General features: G+C 43.2%; 2 protein-coding genes across 3 annotated transcripts; both read right to left on the bottom strand.

The window, feature by feature from the left end:
- Positions 1 to 3013: 3013 nt before the first annotated feature.
- Positions 3014 to 6728, bottom strand: LOC136450535 (uncharacterized). 2 transcript variants are annotated; one of them, XM_066451013.1, is made up of 5 exons: positions 6591 to 6728; positions 5413 to 5794; positions 5097 to 5305; positions 4357 to 4464; positions 3014 to 4075 (listed from the first exon to the last, which is right to left on the bottom strand). In XM_066451013.1, the coding sequence occupies exons 2-5, from the start codon at positions 5708 to 5710 to the stop codon at positions 3380 to 3382; spliced, it is 1311 nt and encodes a 436-aa protein (XP_066307110.1). In that variant the 5' UTR covers positions 5711 to 5794; positions 6591 to 6728; the 3' UTR covers positions 3014 to 3379. The 2 variants fall into 2 exon arrangements, with proteins under 2 accessions (XP_066307110.1, XP_066307111.1); XM_066451014.1 differs by having other exon boundaries at positions 5413 to 5789; positions 6591 to 6726.
- On the bottom strand, positions 6555 to 10714 carry LOC136450536 (universal stress protein PHOS32-like). Its single transcript, XM_066451015.1, has 2 exons — positions 9684 to 10714; positions 6555 to 6942 (listed from the first exon to the last, which is right to left on the bottom strand). The coding sequence occupies exons 1-2, from the start codon at positions 10462 to 10464 to the stop codon at positions 6935 to 6937; spliced, it is 789 nt and encodes a 262-aa protein (XP_066307112.1). The 5' UTR covers positions 10465 to 10714; the 3' UTR covers positions 6555 to 6934.
- Between the last annotated feature and the right edge of the window lie 2360 nt (positions 10715 to 13074).

The following is a 13074-nucleotide window of genomic DNA, read 5'->3' as shown; positions in this document are numbered from 1 at the left end:
AATGTCTCTATTCACTCCTATAAACGACTCTAGGAGACGACAATTGATAAATATTAAGGTTAATGAAGTTAACAGGTGTATCGTTAGGTGTTGATAGACATATATCACCTATTAAGGCTAGAGTTGTTAGAGAGGATTAAAGCCCTTTTAGTCTCATTTAATCATAGTGTTTAGATAAAAGTGACTAAATAGGACTAAATGAGACTAGATTTAGGAGCTCCTAGCTGAACCAAACATCCCCTAGATGTACTCATGCACCCATGCTGAGTTAGAGATTTGAATCTAGACGATCGATTTTCACTACAAGGAATCTAACTATTCAAACAAGGTTAGCTTTCACCACATTGGCCATTGGCTTAAGGTTTTTTTTTTTTTGCGAATGAAGAGAGATCTTTATTAGCTAGAAGCAGGAAGATTGTAGTCGGCGTTGAGGAGGTCCAGAGCACACGCAGGTGCTTGACCCAACCAAGCCGCAGAGTGTTTACAGGGTCTAGCAAATAAAGCTAAAGCATTCGCTACACTATTACCCTCTCTCTTCACCTGGGAGATGATGCACCCATTCATCGATCACATCCAGCTTTTTGCCTCTTCAATGATAGGTCCGACCTCCGATCGGTCCGGAGCATTGCTCATCAAAGCCGACGTAATTCTAGCACAATCCGATTCAAGAATAATCTGTGTGAACCCCGAATGATGTGACCAGCGCAGGCCCTCGGTACAGGCCAAAGCTTCCACCTCCGGCGCGCTAGCACATTTGTCGAAGAATTTCCAGGCCGTGAATAGAAGAACATCGCCATTACCGTCCCGGGCAATGACCCCAACCCCAGATTCTCCCGTCTGTTCCATGTACGATCCATCGACACTGATCTTTGTTCATCCTGTTTGCGGAGGTTCTCAACGACTCGCCAATTGGACAGTGGTTTTCCTTCTCGCATCACCTCTACCTGCGATGTGTACTTCTTCTTTCCCTTTGCTATCTGACGGAGGAGGTGGATATGGCGATTCCAAGCTCTCCCGGTAGCTAATCAGGAAACCAACAGAAGATGACACTGAAGTGTCGCCTGAGCTGTGGGTGATATTGTTATGAACTTGCCAGGCACGCCACAGCACTAACAAGATTAAACCACGCAGGTCCTTGGAGACCCTGTCGAGCAGCAGAAGAAGCCAATCCTTACCTGTGTAACTGAAATTTTTTTCATCCGGCAAATTCCAGTGCTGGCTCATGGCCTGCCGAAGCGCCCTTGCTTGCGGGCATACAACCACAGCGTGGTAGCTTGTCTCATAACCATTGCCGCAAAGATCACATGTGGGCGTTGGCTCCAATTTTCTTTTGAATTTATTACCTTTTGTTGGGAGAATATCATTGTTGAGTTTCCAGCCAAAAATCTCGACCTTTGGTGGTGCGTCGCAGCTCCAAAGATTACTCCATAGCTTCCTTTCTCCATCAGGGCTAGAGCTGGACGAGGATGCTTCCTCTCGCGACCGCTCTGTAAGTGCCAAATTGTAGGCGCTACGAACAGAGAACATACCAGTTTTCTCAGGGTGCCAGGCGACAAAATCTTCGGATCTCCTGGTTGAGAGTCTGATCCTTAAGATTGTGGGATGGATTTACAGTCTTTAGCTGATACAAACAGATTACCTGTGCAAGCAACTTTCACAGTTTATAGGCTTGCTGCTATATTTTCACAATCCCAAAATCTAGCCCTCCTATAATCATCCAAACAGTACCCAACTTTTCCAGTATCTAGCTGATCTCAATGCTTCTATTTTGCTGGTTTCTGAATGTATAGTGTGCGCTAGATTTAACCCAATTACTCAAAAGTGGCTAACAACCCAAGGTTTTGGGCTGGCTGGGCAGTTCATTCGGCAGTCTCATTTGGACCTAGTGTAATGGGCCTATACCAGGACTAAGGCCCCATATAAATATAGTATTATTAGGGCAAGTACATTGGTGCTGCCTAGTGTGCCGTCTCATATAGCACCACGTATTTTAAGGCGACTCAATAGACAACATCTATAATGTTTTGTCTTTTAAGTTGTCTCATAGTAACTCATAATTCCGTAATTTATGCATAGAGTAAAAGTGAAGTTGTGAGTTGCATGACAACAATAACTCATACAATGGTACAATATAACTCATACAATGGTACAATAGTTGTCTCATAGTTCTAAATTTTAGCTCATGAGATGGTTGTTTTGTGAAACAACGACCTCGTTGTCTCTCCCCTCTCTCTTTCCTCCACATCATAAAAAATCCTATGTGGCATTGCATGAGACGAACTATGAGACTGTTGATGTGTAACAATGTACTTGCCCTTATAGATCTGTGAACTCTTTATTTTCTCTAACAAATAAACCATGACTGAAACCTTAAACAATTTGTCATCCAATCTAATCTAGATTTTTATACCTATACCTACCTAATAATATTAAAGAGAGAGAAATTTTTTCCATCGCTTCTAGGAAATCACCTCGGAGCTCGAATCCATCCTCCACATGTCAATAAACTTAATCCAAATCCGATTTGACAACCCTACCTTTGACCTTACACCTTATGTATTCCATATGTGACACCGACTCATAAACTATGCTCATACAAATTATAACTCTTGTCCAATACAGTATGAAGTACGATTCCAAGATGTATCGGGTTCCGTTGCAACGCACATCCATGTTTGCTAGTTAATAAAATCTCTAACCTGCTTTCTAAAAAAAGAGAATATGAAGTCGTGTGGTTCGAATGTTCAAGATGGTTTGCAACTTTTGAGCACTGCGAGTGATGTATTTACAGCATGATGAAATGTATCGGTAGCATTGTTACAATTAACAAAAGGATAAAGGCATGGTACAATAAAAATAATATATGATTTACCCTGGTGGATTAATGCATAGAAACAAAAAAAACTAAGCTATTTCACGGTCCCATTGGGTCTCTTCTCTCTTGGGATAGGCCTGTGCATAGACTCCTTACCAATCAGGTATTCAGGTCCACAGAAGGCATGTGGATAGATCATGGCCGGCTCACCAAGAAACTGAACATAACAGTTTTTTTACCAGATTCCAGTAACTTTCAGTGATGCATATAGGCCATGATTAAACTTATCAATAACTGATAAGAAAAAAAAAGAAATGTATCAGTAGCAACTACAAGCATACAAGCTTTCAGCAATCTAACTACTGAACAGCATCACAAGAGGAATAGCACTTGCTAGCACGACAGGGTTCTAAGGAACAGATAGCAGAGACCGCATCCAGATTCCTGGCTGCCAAGCTGTTAACTTTGGGCTTTGAACAACATATCCCATCTCATTGCTTCAAGCCTTCCACCATCCAGCTGTTAATATTTACAAAAGCATAACCTTACTTGGGGAGCAATAACTCAGGCAACACCAATGTGTTCTTCAGTGTCATTAATCCTTGCACCGCAGCACTCCCTCCTTTTCATTGTAACTTTGCTTCTATACAGACTTGAACTGGAGATCCTGACCTTCCTTTCTTCTGGAGTCACAGAACCATTTCGCCTTCTCTTTGGTGTTAACTTATCATTATCCCCACCCTTGTTTTTTATGGGCGTCCTGTAAACATTAACATTACTGTCTAAACAAAGATGTCTGAAGTGGTGACGGGGATTCACATAGCAGAACGATGAGCTGACGATTCCTATGACTGTCGATGGGCGCATTGTATGCATAAAATCCTCCAGCTCTGAAAAGCAAGCATGCTCGGAATATGGTAAAGCGTAAGAATCCTTGTCAAACAGCTTTGGTGGTGACAAGGGATTGTAGTCCATTTCTGTTAGGCCTTCACCTCTCCCTAAGCACCCAATAGACTTCAGTGATGATCTACCTTTGGGTTTGACCTTTCCTTCGCTGCTCTTCCAAAGCCAAGGAATACCAGAAGGCATGATCCCTATAGTGGGGCACACTGTGTTTAGAGCTTCAAGATTATCAATGGTGACACTATACCTTGGAACAGCACGGATCATAGTCAAACTGGTCTGTGTGGTAAAAATCTCGCGGTTTTCATCAATCCCTAGAAGGTGTATTGTCAGTAGGCGCTGGGGCCAAACCCAGATCTGATGAGAAAATTGAAGGAAAACATTCTGGAGTTAGGAAGCTGGACGTGTAATGTTTAGGAAATCAGTTAAACTAGCAGTTAGCATATCAATTGTTTGCAGCTCAACTTAGTTATAGCCTGCATATACTAATCTGAAAAGCAAGTTAATGTTCAAACACAGAGCATCAGCCATGGCTACTTTAGTTGTTTCTCAAAAGAAATTAGTCATCATCACTCATCAATGTTCTGTCAAGACTCAAGAGTATAAAATGGAGTATGTTGAGAAAAGAAGTCTATAACCTTCGTCTGTAGAGCTCTAGATATATGAAGCAAGAGGTCTTCTTTTCCAAGAGTGTCAACACCAATGATAACTTCATGATCAGGATGTGCCCGAATTATATCAACCATCTGCATTTCAAAAATAAGAAACATGAGCACCGACAATCACAGATTGATGAACTACATTGATTTCTATTTTGGCTAGTTCAGTACATTCAACACATGAACATAAGCATAGGCAATATGTTTACATGTTGCTATTGACATTCTATTGCAGGCTGTTCACAGTGGCAGCACTAGTAGGACATCAATCACAATTCATACTCATTTAGGCATGATGGCTACTGCAGCTTAAGCAACCAGTATGTGCACATTAGATTTCACTTTTCATTCAGCAACAAAAAAAAAACTATGCTAGACTGCTTTTCAAGGAAACACTAATTAGTTGTGTCATGAGTCAAGATGCATGCTCAAGGTGAACCGAGAGATTCAAACAACAGAATTAAACTGTAACAATATCCCATTGACAACTCACGATACGCTCTACAATGTGCACGGAAATGTATTTCTGATGACATTCAGGCATCAGTACTTCACTGAATTTATCATCGAATTATTGAACCTGTCATATATGTCAGATGTAATTGTTCCAAAAAAAAATTATGTTTCGTGTAAGGGCATCATCAGCGGTAAACTGAACCATTATGCGAAGAAGACATAAATTGGCATAACAATCACGCTTGTGTTTAAGCGAAACTGACCTGCTCAGCGACGACGGGGCGTGGAGGGAAGTTGAGTGACGGGTGGCAGTAGGTGTTGTCCAGATAGAGCACATCAATGGTATCCCCGCCGAGCGCGTCCAGTAAAGCCTGCTTCGCCCGCCGCGCTTTATCGCACCTGAGCTCCCACCGGAAGTCCCCCGTGTACAGCATGCACCCGAGGTCTCCGTGGAAGAGGTACATGAGCGATCCTGCGCGGAGGGACGCGTCGGCCACGGAAACAAGCCGATGGTCAGTAGTTCCGTGCTAGTCGTGTAGAGAAAAAAGTGAAGCGAGCGAATCAGGAGGGGTGACGTACCGGGGCAGTGGAGCGCGGGGATGGCGGTGACGCGGAGGGAGAGGGGCTGGCCGGAGGAGGGAGATGATAAGGAGATGGAGGCAGAAGCACCTGGAGCGAGCGGGCGGAGGAGGGAGGCGTCGATTCCCGGGAAGCGGATGGGGAGGAGGCGCGCCGTGGTCGGGGAGCAGTAGAGCGGGCCGTGGCGCCACCCACCCGCCTCACCGAGACCACGGGTGTGGTCCTGGTGGAGGTGCGTCAGGAAGTAGACCTGGCTGCCGCCGGAGAACTTGTCCACCGACACCAGGCCCTCCTCCATGGCTCGCCGCCTTTGCCGGATGCCTCTCCGCCTCTCCTAACCTCGCCGTCCCCTCGCTTCGCTCGCTGTTGGCCTGTTGCTGCGCTGCGGGTATGTGGGATCGAGTTTTTAGCGGCCCTTTTGAAAAGGGAAAACAAAATTCGTTGTACCTGTACTCCCACTTCCAACAAAAAAAACTCCCTCTTTTATAGTGTAACTAATCTCAAATTTAACCAAATACCAATATTATTATAACAAATGAAATTCATTAGAATAATCACACCATATATTTTTTAGTAAACAAATTTAAATGTACATACTAATTTTTTATAAATCCAGATAAATTTTATGAAATACGAAATTGTGCACTTATTTGAGAAAGAGGGGGTACTGATCTAGAAGCGGCTTACAATATGGCATTTCTTGTGACAAATTTATCTCTAATAAATTCTTCACAAACCAGTCTTACAAAAAAACAAACGTGGAGCATGCACGCATAAGCTGATGATTTTACCAGCAAAAACTGTCCAGCTAAGCAATTATTCTATCCAATATCGGAGGAGTAATAAATACAAAAAAGTAGCGGTTCTCCATTAATAAGTATCCAATACAGTAGACAGGCTGAATAGAGCATATGATACCGTGTAGATAGCAACTCCCTCCCGTTCCAAATTATAATTTGTTTCACTTTTTTTTTTTTTGACCCCAAGTTTGACCGCTCGTCTTATTTAAAAAAATTATGCAAACATAGTCAAATTTAAGTCATTTTTGAAAAACTTTTGTTAATAAAGCAAGCCACAACAAAAGAATTGATATTTAGCACAAAATTTTGAATAAGACGTGGTTAAATTTAGGGTAAAAAAAAAGTCAAACGAACTATAATTTAAAACGGATTTAGTACCATTTGAGAACATAAAGCTCATCACCGGCTCTGCAAAACAAGACAGGAGAGCCCAGCCCCCAGCATAAGCATCTGCAATACAGCTTCTACCCACGGGAAGAGTACTCTACATGGTGTCGAGTGTCGACGACATAAACATCTCACAAGCAAACCAACAAAGACTCCGATGATCTACGACTCCGATATGAAACTCAAAACGGGAAGCAGCCAGCTGATCATGATACGCAGTTGATATACAGAAGCAAAGATAAACAGCCAGTCCCATCTTCCAGATACACAGGATCGCCTCACTACAAGACAAGCCTCATGTTTTCCTCGTTCTCCAGCTGCTTGCGGCCATTACCTCAGTTTTCTGCATCCACAGATACAGTGGAATCAGAATCAAGCAAGCAACATACGTCAACAAGTCCATTTCCACACCACAAAAGTTGGATAGCAGGCTGATTATGAGGCTCAAAAAAGCAAGGATTGGCATACGAGGAAGTGACTGGTTATGTTTTTGTCAATTGTCAAATAGGGGCACCCAACATGCAAGACATGAGAGCAGATGAATATATGCTCCATCAAACTAGATGAAATAACAAAAGCAAACACAGTGTTAATGCAGCGACACTGTTCTTGCAAAATCGAGTTAAAATATGGCATCATAGAACATCGGCACCAGTATTCTACTCAAACATTTTTTTTCTCAAAGAATATTCAAAAGGAAACGGCATATGAAATGTGTTTTATCGTCTGATGGAAAACTGAATATGAACAACAAATAGATGTACACAAGGACCAAAGCATTTTTGTATCTCAAACTATCATCAGTAAGTTGCCAACACTCAGAAACCAGTAGGACAATTCTATCCCAAACTAAAGGACCTAGCACATCATACAGTTCAATCATGTAGGAAAAATATCCCTGTCATGGTTTTCTTTAATCTTTTGCTACAATTTTCTGCAACCAAGGACAACATGTTAAACTCCCTGTACCTACTGTCACAAGTTGCCCACAAGCTAAGAATAAAAAAATGGTGATGGCAACATGGCCAACAAACCAATAAGGCCCCTAGTCCAGATCCATTTGTTCCAAACAACTTCCAAGTAAGAAGAATAGCTCGTGTTCTTGAGCTAGCAGACAACAGTACCTATATCCACAGCATGGTTACTTATAAATGAAAAATAAGACGATAAAACGGTATGCTTCAATCAATAATATGTGGATGATCTGTAGTTTGAAGCAGTTTAATGACAATGTTGGTTCTCATTTAATGCAACTAGGGAGAAGTAACAACATGAGAGGATAAAAGTAACAGAGTAGTAACACCAAGGCAATAGAGAAGTGAGGATGGCATGATAACAGCATGGCAGTAGCAATACAGAGAACCCTTGTCAGGGCATAAGAATAAACAGAAAAAAGGAGGGGGCCGATACCACCATAGAAGTGACACAAATACTCCAGATGCGTAAAGGATTAGAGAGGTGGACAATCAAGATAATTTTTAACCAGCGTTTCAAAGGTGTCGCCTAGGCGTTCAGGCGTACCCAGCTCACCTTGGGAAACAGTGGTGACTTGTCGCCTAGGTGCCGCCTAGGCGTCCAGGCGGACCCAACACTCGTCTGGACGCCTAGTTGCCTTTTAAACACTATTTTTTAACTAGAAAAAAATACTCTAGATTTCTGAAATACGTGATGTTTTTAAATGTCTGTGTCCCTAGGCAAAACCTTCCAAAAAAGCAAACACTTTGAAGTGGAAAACCCTCCACGAAGGTGGCAGTGAATAAATTTCTGCTTTAGTGACAACCTTAAATGTGTGACAGATTAGACCTAAGAAAAAAAGAGACTAATTTTAAGCAGGCAGTCTTGAACTAGTTTGATTAAATTGCAAAGCAAGCTAAGTAGCTATGTGCAACTTTGGCAAAGCATCTGAGCTACTGTAGCTATTGTCCCATGATGCAAATTTTCCCTATTTATTCAACTGGAAAGCATAGTCTACCATTTTGATTTATGATAAACTTCTTCAGTGAGTATTGGGGCGTAAAAGGGCGTACCCAGTGCAGAGAGCTCCCGCTCTGTGCGGGGTCTGGGAAAGGATGTCAGTGGCAAGCCTTACCCTCGCCTGTGCAATGCGAGGAGACCGCGACTCGAACCCGGGACCTTCCGGTCACAGGCGGTAAGACTCTACCGCTTGCACCAGGCCCGGTCACAGGCGGTCATCAGTGAGTATTGAACTATTAAAATTTTAAAATAAAATAGTGATTTATCAATCAGCCTATACACTCATAAAAAAAAGTAACTAGAGATGTAACACGCCCAACTCCTGCCGGCCCTGCCACATGCAACTAATAATATAGCTATTGACATTATAATTCTGTCTGGTAAGGTTCAGTGTTTGCTTAATATCTGCAAAATTGTTGTTCACTTGAATTTAAATTTCTTGTGCTTACTCTAAACACGTTAAAATCATATCTGCGCAAATATTTCCTCAATGTTTCAATGTACACTATCCAGCATAACCAACTAAGCACAGCAGCTTTTTTATATCAAAATACACAGGAAAATTGCATTGCATATTCTTGCATTAAGCAAGGAATAAAAAAGCAATATCAACAGTGAAGACATGCAGTCTGCAGAAGCAGATGTATTTGCACCATACTTTCATGTACATTTGTAGCTTTGCCACTACGATGGTATTGTCCAGGTACAATTCTAAGAGAACCGCCAAACATGTAGCATTACACACTATCAGTATTCTTAACAGTTTACAGGAGCCTGAAGCAAGTTAATTGATTTAACATAAACTAATTTGCCTGGCCAAAAAGAATTATGGGCTTTAAATAAACCTGAGGGCAGTAGTACCATGAAACACACCTAGGACCATGCTATCAGGCTTGCCGTTGGCGCTACAACTTTTTACAAAAGATCAAAGATTAACAAGTAACGCAATAACTGAAGGAAATTCCTTAATCAACTATCCTTTACTAACATTTGTCTTCCATATCAGAAAGTTACGTACTACTAAATCGTTGCATAAAACACTTCATTGCAAAAACGTCAATCAGCACTATTAAAGTAACATATATAGTTAGGAAAAGAAAAGAGGCAGACCTTTCTGCACCTCAGGCGCATCGTGATAAACAGGTTCGTCCTCTGGTACCGTGTGCAACTGATCTGTCGCCCCTGCTGCATCTCCACCGTCACCTGCAGCATCATCAGGGTAGCGAACAACCACAACAGGGCATACACAGTGGTGTACGCTGTAATCACTGACGCTCCCAAGCCTCCCCTTGCCGCCTTTCCGGGATGCCCCGAAACCGCGGCTCCCCATGATCATAGCGGAGAGGCCAAGGCGCTCGGCCTCGAGGCAGAGGCGCTCCTTCATGTCGTGGTCCTTGACGACGTGGATCTTGAAAGGGATCTGGGCGTCGACCAGCGGCTGCGCGAGGTCCTGCGCCTTGGTGGAGGTGAAGGCGTCGTAGTAGTCCTCCCGCTTCTTCTGCAGCTCCTCCTCGGAGGGGCCGCCCTCGACGGCGGCGGCGGCGGCGTCCTCGGCGGCGTCGGCCTCGTCGGCGACGGAGACCGGGATGGAGCCCCAGTCAGCGCCGTAGAGGACGGAGGTGGGGCGCACGTGCAGCAGCACGACGGCGTCCCCGGGGCGGAGGTAGTTCTGCACGGCCCACTTGACGGCGAAGGCGGACTCGTCGGAGAGGTCGACGGCGATGGCGATGCGGCGGTGCGGGGAGGCCGGGTTGGTCCCCGCCAGCGAGGAGAAGAAGAAGCGCGGGGAGGAGGGCTGGATCGCGGTCGCCTGCGCCGCGGCCGAGAGCCGCACCGCCGCCGGGGCCGCGGGGGCATCGCCGCCGGCGCCGGTGGAGGGGTTGGCCGCCATGGGGGTGGTTAAGTGGGTGGGAGGTGAGTCGTCGGAGGAACGGCGCGCTAGGGTTCTGCCTCGGTTACTCTGATGATGAACAAGTGCTTGTTATTTTTTTGGAAATTTTCGGTGGCGATTTGATCCGGGATGGAGGCAAGGGGAGAGAGGGTTTTGGTTCGAAATGGAATGTGCGAGACCGAGAGGCGAGAGAGAGCAGCGTAGTGCGGGTGCTCCGAACCTTTGCAACGGCGAGGCTGATTTGGGGAAGAATGACTTGTTGTACACGTAGCAGCCTAGTGGTGCCCCACGGTCTTCTTTAGTATCGCTTTTTTCTAATCTGTCTATTTCATATCCGTGTTTTTTTACTCCTCATCCACACCCTTTTTACTGTTTCTCTCTCGCCCCCCACCCCCTCCCCCGCGCCGCCGCTGCCTCTGCCCACGGCGCGTAGGATCTCGCTGGAGCTTCGTCGCATGTCGATTTGTTGTAAAACAATCGGTTGAAGGTTAGCATTTCTCTTTATTTAAAATTTGTGCTCGTCCATACGTCCGATGGTTTCCAGTTGCTGCTTGACCAAAACCACGTCTGGTAATGCTCGTCCGTCGGGGTTGAAAAGCTGTTGTAAGAGCAAGGGCTAATAATACAGCCGGCTTGCTGGCTGTAAGGTTCCTTACAGTCTTCTCTCAGCCCATTCATACAGTAGTTAGCTCTTTACAATTAATACATGGCCCACTTATCTCTCTCACAGACTTTCTTGGTTTTTGTGCCCAAGCCGGCTGTAAGCTTACAGCCCGCTTCTCCTCTCTCTCCTCCCCTCTCTCCTCCACCTCAGCATTTAGTCGGCTTACAGCCTGCTATTATACTTGCTCTAAGTGTACATGACTTCGGAAACAACCAGAATGATTCCTTTACGATTCGAAATGCCTTCTGTTTTTTTTTAAGCAGAATAGATCTTTATTATTTTTCACTAGATAAGGGCGTGTTTAGTTCCAAAAAATTTTTGGCTTTCGGCTACTGTAGCACTTTCGTTTTTATTTGACAAAAATTGTCCAATTATGGACTATTTAGGCTTAAAAGATTCGTCCCACGATTTCTCGGCTAACTGTGTAATTAGTTTTTTTTTTCGTCTACATTTAGTACTCCATGCATGTGCCGCAAGATTTGATGTGACGGGGAATCTTGAAAATTTTTGGTTTTTGGGTTGAAACTAAACGGGGCCTAAATATCCGTGTATTGCACAGGAACATGTCTTTTTTTACACTTACATTGACAAATTTATAGAATAGAAAATATTAAAAATCTTATCAGACGTGAACACGTAGATCCGGTTTTTGATGACTTGTGTAAGTCATTTCGTTTCACTTTGGCCACTTTTATTTAGGAATTGGTGGCCACCTTTTTTATTGAGGAACTGGGCACCTATTTTTTTAATAGACAAAAGATAATTAGTTAGCACGGTTTCTATTAGTATATATGTCCGTACGTTATACCAGGATCATTAATTTTTACATATGTCCACGGCGACACATATAGCTCACCATGATGAGGCATTCGGATGGGTGGGAGAGACAACTATTTAAATATTGCATCTTTTTCTCTCTATATATATATATTGATTAACTGATTTTACATGAACAAATTAAGGCCCGTTTAGTAGAGCTCCAGTTCTAACCAAAACTATTGCAAGTTATCTCATGAATCAGCTTTTTTTTAGCTTTAGCTTGTACTGTTAGAAAATATTTGGTAAAATAGTTTGCCCTAGTTGAAACGTATAAAATGTCCATACTAACATTTTTTATTTTTTTCTCTTTATTATTTTCTCTTTGCACCTTATCACCAGTTCATGCACGGCACGACGGAGCCACACCCACGCGTCGTGCCTTTCCTTTATCTCTCCAATCTCCACCTTCCTACCTTGAGCATCTCCAAGAGTACTCAATATTTTTATTCTAAAACATGAAGTTTTGCAATTCCTAAAAAAGTATTGGGAGAAATAAAGAAAAGTCATCTCTAAGAGTTTTTAATATTTTTATCCCAAAAAGTTTTTTCTGCGCCACTTTTTTTTCCTCGACCCAATCTCATATTTATGATGTTTTGCATCAGGAACCCTAAATTTGTTTCTATACCCGTTTAAGCCCTCCCAACGGATCTTTCTCTCTTGCGCTTTTCTCACTTGGAACCCTGTCCTTCCTCTTTTTCCTTTCCCACCTCCGTCTCCTTCTCAAGCTTGCACGCGAGTTTTGGTTCGGACGCGGAGGCGCGCGCACGAAATCATTAATTTTTACATAAACCATGGCGACGCATATAGCTCACCATGATGAGGCATTTCGATGGGTGGCAGAGACAACTATTTAAATATTGCATCTTTTTCTCTCTATATATATTGATTAACTGATTTCACATGAACAAATTAAGACCCGTTTAGTAGAGCTCCAGTTCTAACCAAAACTATTGCGACTCATCTCATGAATCAGCTTTTTTTAGCTTTAGCTTGTACTGTTAGAAAATGTTTGGTAAAATAGTTTGCCCTAATTGTTGAAACCGTATAAAATGTCCATACTACCATTTTTCATTTTCTTCTCTTTATTATTTTCTCTTTGCACCTTATCACCAGTTCATGTGCGGCAC

Source organism: Miscanthus floridulus, chromosome 5, assembly GCF_019320115.1.
Source record: "Miscanthus floridulus cultivar M001 chromosome 5, ASM1932011v1, whole genome shotgun sequence".
Taxonomy (NCBI): domain Eukaryota; kingdom Viridiplantae; phylum Streptophyta; class Magnoliopsida; order Poales; family Poaceae; genus Miscanthus; species Miscanthus floridulus.
This window is presented reverse-complemented; position numbering and strand designations above follow the sequence as displayed.

Coding starts and splice junctions, on each gene's coding strand:
- LOC136450535 (XM_066451013.1), bottom strand. CDS start 5,710: ATGGAGGAGGGCCTGGTGTCGGTGGACAAGTTCTCCGGCGGCAGCCAG. Junction 5,306..5,412: donor CCCCGCGCTCCACTGCCCCG/GTACGTCACCCC, acceptor CCCTCCGCGCAG/GATCGCTCATGTACCTCTTC. Junction 4,465..5,096: donor GCCCCGTCGTCGCTGAGCAG/GTCAGTTTCGCT, acceptor TTTGAAATGCAG/ATGGTTGATATAATTCGGGC.
- LOC136450536 (XM_066451015.1), bottom strand. CDS start 10,464: ATGGCGGCCAACCCCTCCACCGGCGCCGGCGGCGATGCCCCCGCGGCC.